The following is a 19,048-nucleotide window of genomic DNA, read 5'->3' on the forward strand; positions in this document are numbered from 1 at the left end:
ATAATACAGTGAGATTACTTCTGAAAAAAACAGGATGTGCAAAATCCTAACCAGCGTGCTGTTACCACAGAAATTGTGATGTCTATTAAATGCCCTGCCTTAAGAATAGATGCAAGAATTAACTTATCTTGTGAGAGGGAAACAGACAAAAGATTCATTCAGAATAAAGTCTCAAAAAAAACCCAAGCAAACCCAAAATAGTATTTCCCAGCAGAGAAACTGTCTTCTGCTTTATAAAACCTAAAGCACAACCAATTTCACTTGTGAACCAAAACAAGTTACAGCACACTGAATTTTAGCTTTTACTTGGATCAGAAAGACTTCATTGTTGGGCAGTACAGAATATAAGAGACCGACAAGTCAACACAGCTACCAGGGCTAAACTCAGCAGCAGGTCACACAAGCCCAGCCCTAATGTCTGCTTCTGTTGCCCCTGGAGAGGTATCCCACAGCTACCAATGCACCACAAAAGCTCCCAAACGTGGCAGATGCCTGCTTGTTCCTCCAGTAAGGCAGCGATAACTGCACTTCCCTTAATAATCTTAGGGATTCCAATGATGAGAGGCCATCAAAATCCAGATTTTACACTGGCTGCTACTTCTTGCCATTGGACTTGATTTTTTCACTAATACTGAAGTTAAGTATAATCTCTCTCAGCTTTAATCAGAAGGAATCAAGCTCTGCACACATCACAAATTTAGAAAACTTACTTAAGAAACAAATAGTGTTCTTGAGGCTTAAGTAGTGCCCCGGTCTTAAACACTGCACGTTCAAACTTGTGGTTACAGTTACTACCTCACAGTCGTTCCTTAGAGAAAAATTGAGTTTCTAGGGGGAAAAGCCACTGTTTGGATTCATGCTCTGAAAGTAAAAGTTCTTTTTAGGGTGGAAATCATAACAACTAAGATTTCAACATGATGTTTTCTTATAAACATAATTGGTTGTTTTGCAAGTGTAATTTAGAACAGGTTCTGTCCCATAACTTCAGGCATAGTTCTAGTAAGGATGTAAACCCTTCCTGAAGGAAAACAAAGTTGAAGGACATTTACAGGGAAAAAAATCAACAGTAATTCCAGAAAAACTAAAATTAATAAATTTAATTTTTAATTTATTAAAAACTAAATTCTAGCTTAAATATAGTCCAGTTGGTTCAAATGACTCAGAGAAATAGTGCTCTGGCACACAAACATTGAAATCTATTTTCCAAAACCTGCAATGCAATGTGTGGACATAAGTCCTAAATCTTTAAAGAGGCAACTAAAAACCCACACAAATAATTTGGATTCTCCTACTAATTAATTTGTGAAGCCAAAGAATCTATATCCATCTTTTTTAAATGGGCAGATTGTTTGTGATCAGCATGCAATGAAGAGTAGTCTGAATTCCCATTGTCTCCAACTGTGATGTTTTTCAATGCATTAGGAAAGCAGTGCTCTCTCTGCCTGTGGAATAAAGTTAACACCAAAGTGTGGCATGCCACAATGAAAGCAGCACCCAGGTAACCAATAATTGCTGCCAATTCTATTGATAATTTGATTTCATACAAAATACCAGAATTAATTTCACAGAGCTCTCAGACCTTGATGGACCAATTCAAACTGCCTGGTCCATGCAATTTAACATCCTGTGTCTTCCATATATCAGCACCTAACACTTCTGAGGAAAGTAAAATGTGCTCAAGGGAGCTGTGAGCAATGTGTGCCACAAAGTCTGGCCCAAAGCAAGGGCTTTTCTCAGCATCTAATCCAGGCACTTAGCAAACCACACTGACCTCATTCAGATGAGCAAGGCAATTCAGTAAGTACCATAATGTGGAAAAATGAGTATGGACAAAGTTCAGTCACTTGACAGCTGAAAGTGTACAAAACAAAATCTTCAGTATAATTCTAAAGCAGAAATGTGAGATCATCTTCAACCCTGCACAATTTGTAGGAAATCAGATGACTGGATTTTTCTCAAGAAAACACTGAAAGCTAGAGACTGTAACCAAAGCAAAGGAAAAGGGAAGTTGCATAGTAACTAACAGCAATGCTTTCTCTCTGCCAAGTTAAAAAATCCTCAGAAAACATCAGGATGGGTTTGGGATGGTCATAGCTTGTCCTGCTCAGCAGCAAAAGGGGCAGGAAGAAGACAAGACAGAGCACTTTCCTGTGGCCCAACAATCACATAGACCAGGTATCAATTCAACTTCAAGAGAATCTGCGAGCACCTGAGAGCAAAATGTCCCATCCTTGCCATCCTTCCCTTCCTTTGTAAAAATCTCCATCTAACATTTCAGCTAGGGGCTGGCATCAATTGTGCAGAATCTGTCAAAAACCTTGTGAAGATTCAGAGTTCTGAACACAGTCAGTGAAGACCAGCTATGTCCTGTTCATAAAATAAAAGGAAAATTCCACTGTGCACATGATTGTTCTCACAAATCTATTTCACTCTGAAACAGCTCTTACAGCTAGAGACCGCATATAATAATATGGATACCCTGCTTGTAATGTTGATTGCAGTGTCAGACTGGCTTCTTCTTTGCTTTCTTCTTTCCACATTCTTCCCACAATCTGCGGTTAGGACACATCTGTCAGCCATATCATTCTGGGACTTCGATATTTCTGAATTGAAAATAAAGAGAAAAGTCACTATAACAAACTTTGTAAGCAATCCTGTAGATTTATAGGCTAATTCTGTAGCTTTCAAACTGTCATCCTGCACCTTTAGCATTGATCTCCTAAGAGTAAGAAACAGATGGGAAGACAAGTGGTTGTCATATTGTATATAATTATATTTTGCCTGCCTAAATCTTCCATGCTGTTTCAACTGGAAATTATACTCCTTGCTGCCTATCATTATAGCTGCTGCAAGGCATTGTAAGCCATCAAATATAGTTTCCTCTCAGAAGCAGCTACTACAGTCCCTATGTATAGTTTGATTTGTAAAACAGTTTGGTTTGGTTCAGGATAAAAGCAAAATCATTATAAAAATACGACAGTGAAAAGTAGAAAGAAGATCACATTGGAAAACATTTTAAAATGTATCAAAAATATGGATAAAAGAGGGATATTAAATACTCTGGTCCCAAACCACATATAATTTTAAGAACCTGAATAGCCCTCATTGACTTCAATAACATTACTCATATGGATAAACTTACGTCTATACTTAAGCTCCTTGTTGATTAGCACTTCAGTAACATGTTGTAAATCTACAGGACAACTGGACATTTAATGCCCCACTTTTCACTTCTTATTCCTCAGTGTACACTCAGAATTTCACTTAAAGGGAAGTGCATCCATGATTTCTGAAGTTGAATATGAGCATGCTTAACTGCAGATACTTTGTTGTCAATTCCAGACAGACTCTCATGATGAATTAAAAATTTATAAGTAGTACATGAAATAGCTATCATATGTTTAATTCATACAGAAGAAATAAACACTTCTCTCACAGATGAACCCCTATGGAGGAACCTTAGACAACATAACATTATGGTATTCAAAAAACAATGGCACTCAAGTGTGATTTTTTAAAGACACTGGGTTAGTTTTGTTCTTAGCAGCAATCAGTCCTCAGATGTTTACTGTACTCTGTGTACACCATTAAGGCACCATGTGACCTATTCAAAGGCAGGCTCAATTAACCCATCTCTGTAAATGAAACCAGTTTTTTAACATACACAGTGAAATCAGAGATCATAAAAGAGACTGGAATTGAGAGTTCTAATGGAATAGATACAATCTGAGTAGCTAGACCAGCAGTAGAGGAAAAACCACCAACCTTGCCTCACACTCTCTTACAAGGAACAGGTTACCGAACAGGTTATTGTGTGAGAAAACACAAATGTTCCGTTTCCATATCTATTCCTCTTTTGGCTTCTCTACCCAAATATCACTGACACACTCTCTAGTGCCAAGGGCAATTTTTCACTGCAAATAAAACTACAACCAGTAATTCATTTTACATTCACCAAATGGCCACTATTGGATTATAATCTCCTCTCACTGCCAAGGCACACTGGAACAGGAGGTAACAGCAGAAAGGAGCAGACTGTACAATAGCAGCTTTGTGCTGCACGCGCTGATCCCTCGTTCCCACTGCTCTCAGACATGCACACACACTGGCTCCAGTGAGAGAGTCAGTGGCAGAACGAGGTTCTCCAGGTTTATTTACTGCAATACACAAGAGCTGGGTGTATTAAATACCTCTGCAAACCAGGACACTTATCTAGATAAGATACAGAGTACTAACTTTGGATCTCGTGATCAAAAACGTTTATCAGCATGGTAGCAAGTTTAATTGAGAGGCCACATTGTCTGAAAAAGCTGTTTTCTTGAGCAAAGAAACCCAAGACTCCCCTCTGTAAGACTTCCTACACTTTTTAATTACTCATTTCAATGATCGCAATAGCCTGTTATTTTCTCCCAAATTAAACTGCTCCACAGTAACTGAGGACAAGAGCACCTGAGTAGGGCTTCACCTTTAATTGAACTGAACTGACAACTTGCTTCCATCTCCCGCTGAAACCCCTGTTCTGCTCTTCTCCATCCCTGACATAGCTCCTGATCATGTGGACCAGCACTCTGTTGTACATGTTCCAACATATATCTTGCCTTAAGGCCATTTAACTCACTAAAACAGCAAAAAAGTACCTATGTGTTTTGTCTATGTTAATGTTCTGCCCTTTAAATTAACTAAACCAGTTTCCAGAGGGTTCCAGATGTTAATCATAGCAGCATAAGATTCAAAACAGAGAGGAGAGAAAAGAAAGATGTGAATGGAGTAGGATCTTCCTTTTGGTAGCAGGGAATTAATAAATTAGTTTGCTGCAGTCCTGACAGTCTTTACCTATAACTCTGAGATATGGCCAGGCTTCAAACTAACAAAGTTGAATAAATTAGTTTGCATCCTGTTCTGTGTTGGCACTATTACTGCTTCCAGTGTCTTACACCACTGTATGCTTCTGTTTAGGAGGATGTCACCACGCCTCTGCATAACTCTAATATGTGTTCTTACATACACAACATTTAATTTGCATAGTTAAAGGAGAAGAGGTCTTTAAGATGGGTGGAAGAAACTAAAGGAAAGACCAAACAAAGCTAAAACAAGAGTTACGGGGAAAGGCAGAAAGGCACTGAAGCCAGATTTGTTCAGGACTAATCTCATATGTGGGGTTGTGTAAGTTGAAGCTAGTAAGAAAATACTATGGTTTGTTCAAATCCATGCAAATTTGCAAGCCCCTGTAATCTTCTTAAGGCTCAGAAGTTGTTTTCCTCTGGTCACTGATGCCTTTAATTTGTTTTTCACAAAGACTGTCTTCAGTGTTGTTACCCTCAGAGGTGCACTCACAGTCTGCATCTGTAGGAACAGCGAGCAGCATAAGAGAATGGAAGGAACCAAAAGCATCAGAACAGAACAGGAATTGTTAGGACTGGAGAGCACTTAGAAACATGCACTGAAAAATTGCACACAACTAGACTGAGAAAGAGGAAGGAAGTCTTCATGAATAGTGCCAGTGAATGAAAATATTAAACTCCTGTTAAGTGATAGACTCATCGACTGGGGTCCGGCTAGATAACACGAAGATCAGAAATTGGTTATTACTCTATCACAAATTAAATATACTCCATCTGAACACCTGGTAAATTTAAAAAGAAACATTATGCAGTATTTTTACATCTTTACATGAAAAGTGTTCTGGTTTTATATAATCAGTTTATTTAACAACTGTCAGAATACTGAAGGAGAACTAGACTTCTTGTATTATTGTTCAGATTGGCTCAGCTTTGGCATTAATAATTTCTGCCATTACTCAGTAGCCTTTTTTTATAATGACTTCGTGGTCAACACTGTGGCCAAAAAATTGAAATATCTGACTACATTATTCTGGAATGACAAGACAGTGAAAGCTACTTACTTTTTATGTGTGTTGTGAGAGACAAGAACAAGTTTTCAACAGATTTATTAAACCTTTTGGACTCTCCAAGTTCCTGCAAATGGGAGATGCAAAGAGTAAGAAAACACAAGATACTTGTAATTTTAAAGTTTCCATGATTACATATCTACAGACCACATAACAATCAGATGGTAAGGCTGCAGGCCTTCGCTCACTTCTGTAGACAAATACACCTGAGGACATACATTGACTTAGTTGGAAACTACCACACTAATGGACCAAGATGGAAAGTAGTCTTTTCCATTCCATGGCCTTTCACATATAAGTGGAACTCCTCACAGAAAGATCACATAGTAAGTTCATAAATACAGCTAATTGCATCACTGATTTGTTGTAAGATATTTAATACTTTTATCTATTACAGAACTGCAACGGGCTTCAAAACCAGGGCCTGAGGATACAGTCCAAAATTAAATGAAACAGTAATTTAGTGCAATTTCTGTGAATTTCAAGCCATGTTCTACTATTCTGTCCACTAGAAACTGCAATGCAAAGGTAACCATCAAATTCAGTGTTTCTCATTCAGTAATCAAAAGTGACACGTGACTACTGAATGTCATGGGATCCTTCAGGTTTGAGTGGAACTCAGATCTCAATCCAGACTTCCTGTGATGAGGCACCAAAAACCAGATCCAACATTCTAATGTCAAGTAGAGTGGTTAACCACTTCCCTCAAAAACTGAAAACTAATTGAAAACAGCCCTCATAGCTTTTAAACTTTCTCTACCAGTACCTATGCACCATAAAATTAATGGCAAAGTAACAAAAAAGTTACATTTATATTGCAGAGTGATGTTACAGCAGTTATTTAACATATTTCTGTGGCTGACCTTTTCATATGACACCCTAAGCAGTGCACTTATATGTATATTTTACAGATACATACATTTCCCATCACATTGGTTCCTGCTGCTGATTCTGTGAAAGGAGGTGGAGTTGGAGGTACGACAGAAATTTTACTAGAAATATAAGAGATAAACAGCGCAATAATGAATATATTATGCCAAGAGATGAATAAATAATAAATAAACCCTGTCCATGAACTGTATGTTTTATACCCGTGTTTCCTGCACTCTATAAAGATCTGGGGGGACAGTCTGTGTCTGTAAGAGTTGCAGCACAGGTTTATTGCCTGTTCTTAGGAATTAGGACTACCCTTCTACCTTCTCAATCTTGGGGTGCTCCAGGTAAAATTATTAAATTAGAACTATCTGGAAGATCTAATTTAGGATAGGCTCCCTAGACTTCTACATGGCTGGCAGTATTACAGTCTAAGTTCTAAAACACAATTCCTGTAAAATGTACCCCATGTCTTTTTCAGAGATGTTTTCAGAAAACAGTCATCTTTATTTACAATACTAAAAGGATCCTTCCTTGCCTGGGTTCAGAGCTGTTAAAGACCATTTAAACATTCCTGCCATTCCATCTGTGATAAATACTTCTGGTCTGTGGAAAAAAAAATCTGATTCTGTTCTCACAGTACAATCACAGATCCTAAGGTAGCTGATGAACTTCCTTCTTGATTAGTTTTTACCACCTAAAGTGAGTCTTGGTTAGGATCTTATCCAGCTGAGTATAAGTTTCTTTCTTAGGCAGCTGTGCCTTGCCAGACAATTATATTAAACTGAGACCATCTCTTCATATCTTATTTTACACAGGGCTTTTGGGGTTGTATTTTGTTTGGTTTGGGTTTTGGTAGTAGTTGTTCTGTTGCTGTTTGGTGTTGTGGTTTTTTGGTTTGGTTTATTTTAAGACAGAGGGTTCCTTTAATAACATAATAAGCAGACTATTACTTCATTATGTATCACTGGTAATAACTTAAATATGGTCATGCTTTGGCCTCTAGTCAAGTATTTATTCACTGAAAACTAGATTTTATTTTTTTTTTTAGTTTGGTACATGCAAGTGTCTAACTTGCCTATTATTTATTGTAAAAGTATCATATCAGCAATATCTCCTATTGAACAAATGATGATGCTGTTATTACACATAGTGAAGAACTCTCATTTACAATAATTTAAAAGTATTTTGCAAATTTAACAGATAATTGTATAAATAGTTATGCAAAAAATATAAGCAGTTAAAGATAATGCATGTCCCCTCATTTCAAATAAGATTCTATTACTTTAAACATAGTACTTACTCTGTTGTATGTGAGCCCTGTTCTGTGGATTGCTGACAGCTAAAAGTGAAATTTTTTCTATGCTTTTATCATTTGAACTCCAAAAGTATTGATTTTTTTTCATAATAAAAAAATAGAAACTACTGTTTGTTATACTGTTATACTAATGTTATATTTATAACATAAAATATGTCAACCATACAAATTCACAGTGTCCTAGGACTGTTTGCCCTTTTATGAGTCTTACCTCAGACTCTGGTAAGATTCCAAGAGCTTTGCACCAACTGTTTCATGTCTGCCTATGAAGGAGGGAAAACAAATCCAGAGATCATTTAGTAGCAACTAAAGATCAGTTACTTATGCCTGTATAACACTGTGCTTACAGAAACTCATGCAAATGCAAGTCAGGAATGAAGTCTATTCCCAGCTAATGTATCAGCACTCATGCCAAGCAACACAGCAAGTTTCTCCTGCATCTCAAACCCTACCATGATTTCACCCTCCCCTGTTGCAGGTGACACATTCAGATAACTCTTCACAAATGCTGAGGACAATCACACAGAGATGCCAACAGGCCCGTTCCTACAGATTGCCAAGTGTTCTCAGCCTCCCAGGGTCCGGGAGGCAGGTGGTGCACAGGCCCACTGCACTAAAAACACACTTCAGCCACAAAACTCAAACACTAGGGGAAGCTTGAAAACGTGTACAAGAGCAGACACATGGTCAACTCTTGCACCTCACGAAAAATTTTTTGCACTTTTCCCGCTAGAGACCTGGGCAATGATGAAAATGCTTGACTAGCTCACAGACATGAGTGAGACCCTTTGCTAAGAGCATCCCTGCAGGGAAACGGCAACAATGGCACATTCCTCGGTGTGCAGCCACATGATGTGAAGACATCAAGGAGCAAGAGCTCCATCAGGCATGAACAATGAAGACTCATAAAACTGTCGTTTACTCCTGGGGGATCACTTATATAACAAATGGTGAACTGAAATTATCTGCAGTGACTTTAATCACTAGTAATTCCTGATCCAGTACGCAGCATGTGATCCAGGTTTTGCTGAAGATGTCATTAATTATAACATTACTTACATTAAAGTAATAGACCTTATTAGTGGTATAAACAATAATTAGATCATGGATGTTAGAATTTTCAATCAGAACTCCAGAATTCTCTCTTATTTATAAATAACATTTGCTACCTTAGATTTTAAATTGATGGCCACTACAAGTAATCTACCACTTTTATGAAAATATGAATCTCATTCCTTAGATAGAAGATACAAAAAATTAATAAAAAGCATAAAATTGTAATATTTTTTACTACACAACATGAGAAAACTTTACTGTAAAAGTTTTCTTTCTTCAGTTAAACTTTCTTCGTAGTGATTACTTGAGTTATGCTATATTTTCAAACCAAAAGAGGGCACTCTACCTCCAGGATTGAAGGATGCATAAAGGCTGCTGTGTTTCAAAAACTGTCACTTTTTAAACTCCTTTAAATACATCACTTGTTCTAATCAAAGGAACTGAACAAAACATTTCTCCCTGCAGGTTTATCTTCTGTATATCCTTAGATCTTTGTGACTTTAACAGTATTACCATTAGACTAACTAAGCAAAATGCTTCAAGAACCCACAAAGCCTTGATAATTCAAAGTGAGAACTGATTCATTTTGCTGGGAAAAGGGACAGTCAGTAACTTACATTATCAGATTCAATATCTGAGAACAACACTTTCCAATAATAGAGAGACTGATAAAATTACCAGCTTTATACTCATTGAAAGGAATGAGGGAAAATTGTTATCAGTGGTTATCAGATGGGAGTGTGCTTAAAAAAAAACAACCAGTCAACTGAAACTTTAAAATCAGAGATTGTGTTAGCTAGAATGGATTTCAGTGAAATCTTTCAAATTTTAAATTTTATTTTTTTTAATGAAAATTTAGTTCAGTTTCTTAATATGCTGCCTGCTGCCTTTCACAAACACCTACTACCCAAAATTTGCCCGATTACGTTCTTCCATTTGTAAAAGTCCCCCCATTCAAGTTTCCCAGGAGAGACTTAAGGCCTAGTTCTTTCCTTTTTAGTACTCTTGAACATAAATGCAGATCCTGGAAGTGAAACTGTGTCATTTAACTACAGTCAGGCACAAAATTAAGTAGATGCCTATCTGAACTGGCACATCAAGGAAAAGAGGAAACAAACCTTCTCCACCTTGCTACTTATTGTAGGTGAAAACAAACACTAACAGCTCCTTTGCTGGCAAAACACATTCCCCATGGAGCAATCAATCCACATCCTCTATAATTTCTTTTAGAGCTTTGTACTTTTAATGGCACTGAAAAGACCCAGCAGAAGGCAATGGCACAGCCAGCTGGCTGAAGGTAACAGAACAGTGTTTAGCTCTGCTGATTTATAGCTATACATGGGGAAGGTATTCTATCATTTCTTTAAACTTTAAAACTTCCTCAGTGAAAACAACCAAAGTTTAAACTTTGACAAACAATGAATGCAAGATCATTTTCATCCTGTACATATAACATTTGTATATTATAATTATATACTATAATATATATAATTATAATTTCACATCATTGTATTTCTTAGAAGTCTTACATGCTCATTAATTCAAATTTACAAGGCCAGCAATTTTCTTACTTTTATTACTCAGACAAAAGTTACACTTTTAAATTTGTTCTGCTAATTTGTGTTCATGTTTTATTTACTGCACAGCCAGATGGACTGCATGGCAAAATTGAAGAAACACTGGATACAGTGTCAGACTACATTCTATGTTTCACTTACGTGACAGCTACACATTACATAGCAGTTTATGATCTGTTCCAGTGCTTACCTTCACCTGGATATTTCTTTGCTCGTTCCTCAAAGAACCATTCACCAGCCTTCACTTTCACATCTCTAGAAAACAGTCAAAAATTAGTCTAATAATAAACAAAACCCAAAATTACAGTTACTTGGGACTTGGAAATCAGCTCTTACCTTTCTTAGCCATCCTATTTTTCCCTCACCAGGATAAACAAAAGGTGCTGACTACCATTTACCACATTGCTGCATTCCCTACCCTTCTTGAGATTTGCAGCTTTGATGTAAAGCTCACTGAAGGCAATGGAAGAAGTCTAAATTTAATTGATTTTTCATAACTAAAGATCAAATGTACTCTCTCCTCCCTATAAAGAGAAATTCAATGATAGCTGGTATATCCATCTGTATTAGCAAGATTTAAAAAAAAAAAAGGTAATTTCATGGAGGAAAAGTAAAAAGGTCTTTTAATTAATCTAAATAATGCTTTCTTGGTTTTACCATTGAATATCTGGACAAGCTTATTAAATAATTAAGGGTGTGCAGCACTACACAAAGCAGCTTAACAACCAGCGACTTTCTGCAGGGGATTTCCCTGCAGCCACCAAATAACTGGAAACTAATTTAAAACAAGAGGAATTGGAGAGGGTTATCCAGAGAAGGATATGAAAAGTTAATTTTTGAATTTTCAGCTTAGCACATGTGGTTTGAAACACAGTAAAACACACACACACCAAAGTCTAGTAACTATTTTGTATCAAGTATAAATAGAGCTGAACTACTATTTTGCATATTAGTCACTAAATAAAGATTCAGAAAATAGCTTGTTGATGATAATTTACAGCTCTCTTCCAAACAACAAAAAATTACTTCAAACTAGTACAAATTTGTTTAACTTGAGACCAATACTTTGCCTTATATTTGCCTCTGTTTTAATCTCATTTTGGTAGCTGCAGAGGGAGTGGAGTGGTGGATTCATCTTGTGTTGGCATAAAGTAAGTTTTCATCCAAATCTTCACCATTTCTACAAGGATATTTATCATTCAACAGAGCTTTTGAATAACTTCCCAAACTAATCATTCTTCACCTATGTATTATTTTTCATCAAATGTGGAAATATATCTAAATACTTTTGCTTAGAAAGATTGCAATTAATAGAACGGACTATGAAGAAATAGTTTGATATTAAAAAAATGTACCAATACAGTAAAAGAAAGACTGTCTCCTGCATCCTGAAATACAAAAATGTGACATAGTAAAAGAAAAAAAATCAACTAATTCAAGGTAAACAAGTTTGTATTTCTGACCATACTTGAACAAATTGTAGTAATGTTATTAATTGGTTTTGCTCTTTAAAATTTTATAAAGCATGACTTAAAATTATTCATCAATCAGGTTTCTCACTCCAGTGGTAAGAGGAAGGAAATAATGATTAGGAAATTGTCAAGAAATTGACTATACTACATCAAAGCACAGCACCTTCAGCAGGTTGTGAGGATGCCCCCGTTCAACATCAAGTACAGGAAGGAGCTCTCTCTGTGCCTCAGAAACCCACAACTGTTTCTATGCTTTGCCATTATCATCTTTGTCACACTCACAGTACCTGCTCTGAGGATCCATTTTGCTAAACACAGGAAGGAAATAGCAGCTACATGAAGAATAACACAAAGTTTCCATCCATTTCATCGCTACCAGGACTTCAGCCAACATTTTCATTACACCAGTGGCTTTGTTTTGTTAACTGTTCAGGCAACAGATACACAAAACCAGTGGGCATCCATTGGATGACTGGGTCAAACCAGCAAAATTCCTTACCCATGAGCATAACAAATGGTGCATTTCCAAAGGCAGGGGGTCAGGCAGACACGGCATTCCGAGCACACCCGATGACTGCATCCATTGCACACTGCGCCTCTGTTCATCAGCAGCCCCAGTGACTTCTGACAGCGGGCACAAGATCTCTCCTGGTACTCATGCCTTGCATTTTTTGCCCCCTTCCACCGAAGTTGCTGCAGCTGCAATTTCATTTTCCTAATTCCACAGGTAAGGTAAAAAGGGAAAAAAAAAATTACAAAGAATAAAATCCTTACATAACACACAAGTTAATAATACCCTGGTTGTGCAAAACCATTTCTAGTGGGAGATATGCCCTCAAGTGTGACCTCTGTTGAGCACTCTTTGAAAATGTGCACACATAGCATTTCTGCAGTGTGACTCTGTGTGTGATCAGAACTGAGCAAACTAACAGAAATAGTTTAGTATAAATGGGGTTTTTGTTCATTTCAGGCCCACTTTCAACACTGAAATTATCGTATGCAAGTGATTATGCATTCACTTACAAAAACTGAGACTAAATGGTAGTCCCTTACATTTGATTCTTTTAATCATATTTATCCAATAATTAAATATTCTACTGAGTAAAAAAATAATCATAAATGCATCATCTGAAAGCTAAGAAACCAAACCAAAACAGCACTCAGCCCAAAATATCAAAACCTCTCCTTGTCATTAACTTTGTTTCCATTGCATGTACCAATAATCAAAATCTATGTTTTTAATTGATAGTAACATCATCAGCAGTTGAAAGGGAGTTTCTAACCAATTTGGACTTTCTGTATAGCCCTTCATGTAATTGCTATTGTTTTAATATTGTTCTGTATTTAATATGTCCCATAATACTTACATAAATGCTTGATGTAAACAAAGTTTAACTTTCCACATTTAAGAGACTAAAAATGAATACCTTACCCACACTAATACCTAGTTTTATAGGAGGATGCAATATCACAAAGCAGGATACAAGGTACTGAGAAATCCTTGTCCTAGCCAAGATATAAAGCAAATAAAGTGCTGGAAAATTATTCTTCATACTCACCAGCTGAGATACTGATACTGATAGCTGATATAGGCATAGCATGAAATTTTTAAATAAAATCCTTTCCTAACCAATGACACCTATTACACAAGTAAAGGCCTCTGAGGTAGAGTGGTGTGCTTGCTGCCTGTTGTGTGTGAGAAGGTACAGTGATGGATTTAGCAAAATGAGCAGGTATCCAATGATTCTTAACTCCAGTCTTGGCACACTCTAAGCTAAACAAGCCAGCCAAAGATCTGAATGTGTTCCACGTTACCAAGACTATACATATGCATACATAGGAACATGATGAGAATGCCACAAAGCCTTCATAGAAAAAATGCAGCCAGCAACTGAACTTTCTATGAAGGCTGGAAGTAAAATTCACCAAATGCACTATTCAGTGAACAGGATTTGATGGTCTTTAGTGTAGAGCCAATAGAATGGCAAAAACAAGAGGCTCTGGATAACCTTAGATTTCCTAGAGAATACAAAGGCATTTGCTAACCAGAAGTTAGAAAATTAATACATTTAGAAGGACAATAAAGTCCTCCAACAAAGAAGAGTAATTCAAAAGGGAAAAAAATCAAACCACAAACCAGAAAACAGGAATAGGGGAACAACAGTTACCTTATTCTTTCCTCCTCCATTTTTCTCACCATCTGGTCACGGTATAGGACCTCCAGAACAGCCTCTCGTTCTAATTCCTTAAGGAAGTTCAGATTAAATTCACAGGCCATTTTCACCAAATTTCACTATTTCACTTGTTTTGTAGACTCCTCTCCTAAGGGTTCTACTACAGCCCAAATGCTGGTCTGGATGTTTCCTGAAGGCCTGTGCTCTTACTTGATTGTTGATGTGTTTCACTGTGTCATACCCTTGGAAAGAAAAATAATTTTGTCTGTCTTCACACAGATTTAAGTGTCTCCGTTACCCAGGAAATTTGATCAGCTATCAAGGTCACAGCAGTCTTGACTTTTTCACGTGTACTTTAACTTCCTTTTCTTTTTTCCAAGAGGTGGTTCCAAAACAGAAGAGAGCTTGCAGCAATGTCCCAAATAGGGCTTGAAACTGGCACCAGATGGAGGGACAATTTATCAAGAGATGGTGTAAAGGAGTGGCAGAAATGGTTTGGGTTTCTCTATTCGGTCTTGTAGATTTAGGATTTCTGGGCCTAAGGGAAAAAAACCCAAAACCAAACATTATCTCTTCTCACCTCTTCAAGACATTTCAAATAATGTGGAGGACACATTTTGATATACTCAAATCTTTCATGCAGTAATTCAGACACAGGATAGGTTTTAAGACAGACCTGGTCTTCAGAGAGGCTCACCATATTGTCCATTAGCACTCCGGCACATACCTTCACATTTTTTGTACAGTCAACATAAAACAACCAATAAAAAAGCCTAAGTTAGTTTTGCATGCAGGCCTACAGGTCCCATGACTGTCATACTGCTTGAGATAAAATTTTTGAGGAAAAAATGCCCCTTAATAATCTCATTTTATGGAAAATGCCTTACAAGACAAAGAGGAAAAAAACCAAAACCTCTAAGTCACTTCCATCAATTACCTGTGTCTATTAGTCTCATACCAAATAAAGCTGTTATCTTTGCTAATACACAGAGGCATTGAGAAGTTAAGATACATATTATTTCCAGCTCAGTGCACTAATGATTTTGGTCCCAAACAAATACATGCAAGTATAAAATTGAAACAGCATCACAACTGTAGTGTGGATATATTCTGGGATCCTCACTTTTGCAAAACCCCACTAAAGTATAATTTTAATATACTCTGCAGCAAAGTGGAGAAAGAAGATGATTAGTCAACCTAAACCAGCTTACACACCACATTATTTTCAATATTACTGTGTAATGTTTAGTGCATATTACTAGAAATGTAAGACAATTCCACTTATGTTACACCAATATTAAAGGCATGGATATGGAAACTGGTTAAGTGTTTCAAACTTAATCTGAAGTAGATACAGTCAGGCTCTAGGCAGGTGTAGACACTAGGACAAAAGGGTAAAGCTTTCCCAAAGCAGCTACTGATGCTTCACTGATGGACCTCAGCTGAGAATCTGACCAACAATCTGCATTGCTGGATTGTTATTTTCAAATACTGAGTTTTAAATTTAAAACAAACAAAAACCTAAACCACCAAAAGAACCCACTAAAACTTCAGATACACAGTGACAAAGTATTTTTGTCAGTGCAGGGAACTACTTCACATGCAGCTTGCCCCAATTATGTTACTTAATTTTCCACCAGAAAAAGCAGAGGGTGATAATATGTCTACATAAACAGGTTGCATTCCATTTGTGTATGGGTTTTTTTTTGGTGAAACCCTTCAACTGACACCAAAAGGACAAAGCATTTCACAGAAGCTTGTGTTCAAGAAAAAAAAAAACAACCAAAAAACTAGTTTCCTGTGGAAACAAGAGAGACAGAGATAGGCATAATCATGTTTTATTTCCTTACCAACTGCAATTCCACAGGAAATTACTCATTTGAATCATAAATGCCTGAGCAAAATTTTTAACACAATATATGTCATTTTCAAAGGTCCCTGCATCCTTCACCTGCTTTTATCTTTTATCTTATGAGTGCCATCTGGGATAGATGAGAATGTTTAAAGTCATCAACTCCATTTAAGTCAACACAACCTGAAGAGGAGTCAGTACTAACTCTGGCAGCTCTGCCCTACACAGGGTACCAAAACATCCATTACAGGGTAAGCTACATTTGCTATAAACCCGTAGGATTTTGGTCATGTCTGAACACCACCAGAAAATCCCACTAAAGCATCAGTAAAAGCTAGCAAGTACATGACAGTCAATAAATACTTAGTGAATCCAATAAAACTCTACTCTGGTGATCTTCTAGAAAATACATGCATGTCTTATAGGGCTATTAAGAACATGCCACAGTAAAACAGTTATGAAGAGCAATACCTGCAGTTGAGCAAGCACAGAAAGAGTTGCTATCTGATGTCTCCTCCAAATTCTTTTAAAAAATCTAGCTGAATGATGAGATAGCCCTAAGAATAAATAAAATTTATAAAAGCATTACAACCCTCAAAATGGGAGATAATCTTGGACCCACAACAAACTTGAACTTGTAATTATTTCACAGAGGTGTTCAAGTTGGACTGAAAAGTTCTCTACTATTGTGAAATAAGAACTTTTCTCTTACACCAAAGCCGTCTGCACTAGAGTAGTTTTTTGGAGGTAATAAAGTGAAATAAAGTAATAAAGTGAAGTGTTTTCAGTAATTACCCTCTTTGACAGGAAAAAACCCCTAAGAGATGCCCTCCTTTCATGTTCACCCAATGAATCCGGCTAGCTAGCTGTTTTACACAGTCAGCTAACCTCAAAGCTGAGCAGTCTCTACATAAAACCAAAAGTAACAGCAACCTCTTTAGTAAATACCACAACACTTCCTCCTTTTCAGCACAAAGTTCACAAAAAGTATTCTGTTCAAGTATTTCTTAAATGATATATTTAGCATTATTTATTATTACATTTTGTATTTAAACTAATGCAGGGTCAGGCACCTCACAGATGGACCAGCTACGTCTCAGAAATATCATAAGAAATCCCAAAGCCATTGTAAGGGAGAAGGGATAACAAATGTGGCTATAACTTAGGAGAGGGATTCATGCACACACAGAATACAACCTAAAAAAACCTTTTTTTTTCTATCAGGATAAAATAGTACATAGTTATGTTACTGAAGATCAAGCAAAAAGCCTACCCTACACTAGATTAAGTTTGCAAAAACAGCATCTCTTCTAAGTTTTTAAACTTATAAATGGTTGGCTTAGCAAGCTCCTCCTCAAAGCAATTTTACATGCAATATATTACTGATCTCCTTTCAGATCCTTAAGCATCAGCAAAATAATGGCAATTACATAATTATAAATTGACAGATCTTCTAGAGTCACAGTCTTCATTTACTTGAGATAATTAGATTACTTTATCCACTAACACAGAAGATGGCTGTAAGACATCAGCAGCAAGGAACAGATTAAGAAGGTTCAGAGTAAAACCAGTCTCAAAAGCTACTACAATTTGTGGCTACTTTCTATTCTGCTGAGACCAAGCACATAAATTCACTGTTAGTTATGAAAATTACAAGTGTTATTTTGTATTACCTGGCTGCAACAGTTTAGCTCTCACATCCCTGCATATGCACATGAAAATTACTTAAGTTCTTTGATAAAGCTTTATCAAAATTAAGTCTGTGATATTAATAACATCCTACCCCAGAATCCAGAATAAAAATAAAACCAAATAACTAAACCCATCACAAACAATTAAGTTGCAGGTGTGGTTTTTCCATTAAATCTTTTCCAGTTTGATAAAACCATACCAGTAAATAAAAATGCTTCCCCCTGTGCTATGTCATACAAAACAGAGTAAAATGATGTCCTTACCTCCTCAGCAGCCATCGAAGAAAGACACCAGGAAGCAAACTGCTTATAAAAGATGAGAAGCAGTCTTATTATTTAATTATCTCTCCTTAAAGAAAACTCGTGGCTGTTCTCCACCCCCTTTCCTTCCTTTGGGCACTGATACTGCTGATGTATGTTCAGAGGAGCACCCCAAAACAGCTGAAAGCAAATGCGCTCAACAAAGAGCTCCTGTGTTACAACAGGTTTTTTTGCCAGATCTCTGGTTTTGTTACCATCAACAAGCAAAGAAACAAAAAAAATTTGTTTTTCTAACATTGAAAAGAGACTCAGCACAAGAGACTAAAAAAGTTGACTGACATACCAAAATATACTCAGTCTTCAAGCCACATACAGGAAGAAAAGTGGCTTTGGGTTATATATATATATATATTTTTTCTGACACCATAAATGTGAAAATGCTTCTAACCTCAGTGTCTCCAGGGCTTGCACAGAAAGCTTGGTTTGTATAATAAACAGCTCTTTCCTAGAAACAAAACAGATTTCTACTTAGGTCTATAAGATAAAGCAATTAGTATAGATAAAAATTCCAGAGAATTCAGTTTTTATGCACCTGCAAAAAGAAGAGTTATTTTACTTCACAGCTGGAAATCTGATCTCAGGTAACAATTCAAAATTAAAACATTATTCAGGTAGGACATCTTAAGTCTATCACAGAATTAAGCATGGGTAACAAAGTTCAAAATTACATCCCAATTATTTCTAAGTCTGGGGGGAAAAAAAAAAAAAAAGTCATTCTTACAGCTCAGTCTCCTTTCTTGTTCCCAGCTCTACCAAACTGTGCATATGGCACAGAAGCCCTTCTTAACTGCTTCAGGTGATTAAAG

The 19,048-nt window shown here is 36.7% G+C and overlaps 1 protein-coding gene across 3 annotated transcripts in view; it reads right to left on the reverse strand.

Moving 5' to 3' along the window:
* The window catches only part of SYTL3 (synaptotagmin like 3), a 32,869-nt gene extending 13,822 nt beyond the window's left edge, over nucleotides 1-19,047 (reverse strand). The window contains exons 1-9 of one of the 3 annotated variants that reach the window (XM_033512727.1): nucleotides 18,964-19,047; nucleotides 18,631-18,687; nucleotides 18,186-18,224; nucleotides 12,704-12,919; nucleotides 10,923-10,987; nucleotides 8,311-8,362; nucleotides 6,828-6,900; nucleotides 5,903-5,975; nucleotides 2,479-2,603 (exon numbers count right to left, since the gene is read on the reverse strand). In XM_033512727.1, coding sequence (XP_033368618.1) covers nucleotides 2,479-2,603; nucleotides 5,903-5,975; nucleotides 6,828-6,900; nucleotides 8,311-8,362; nucleotides 10,923-10,987; nucleotides 12,704-12,919; nucleotides 18,186-18,224; nucleotides 18,631-18,687; nucleotides 18,964-19,007 — 744 coding nt within the window. In that variant the 5' untranslated portion in view covers nucleotides 19,008-19,047. Of the gene's footprint in view, nucleotides 1-2,478; nucleotides 2,604-5,902; nucleotides 5,976-6,827; nucleotides 6,901-8,310; nucleotides 8,363-10,922; nucleotides 10,988-12,703; nucleotides 12,920-14,372; nucleotides 14,917-16,701; nucleotides 16,775-18,185; nucleotides 18,225-18,630; nucleotides 18,688-18,963 lie in introns of those variants that run through there. The other 2 variants (XM_015622421.3, XM_033512728.1) reach the window with 2 other exon arrangements.
* Between the last annotated feature and the right edge of the window lies 1 nt (nucleotide 19,048).

The sequence above is a fragment of the Parus major genome, chromosome 3 (assembly GCF_001522545.3).
Source record: "Parus major isolate Abel chromosome 3, Parus_major1.1, whole genome shotgun sequence".
Lineage (NCBI taxonomy): Eukaryota > Metazoa > Chordata > Aves > Passeriformes > Paridae > Parus > Parus major.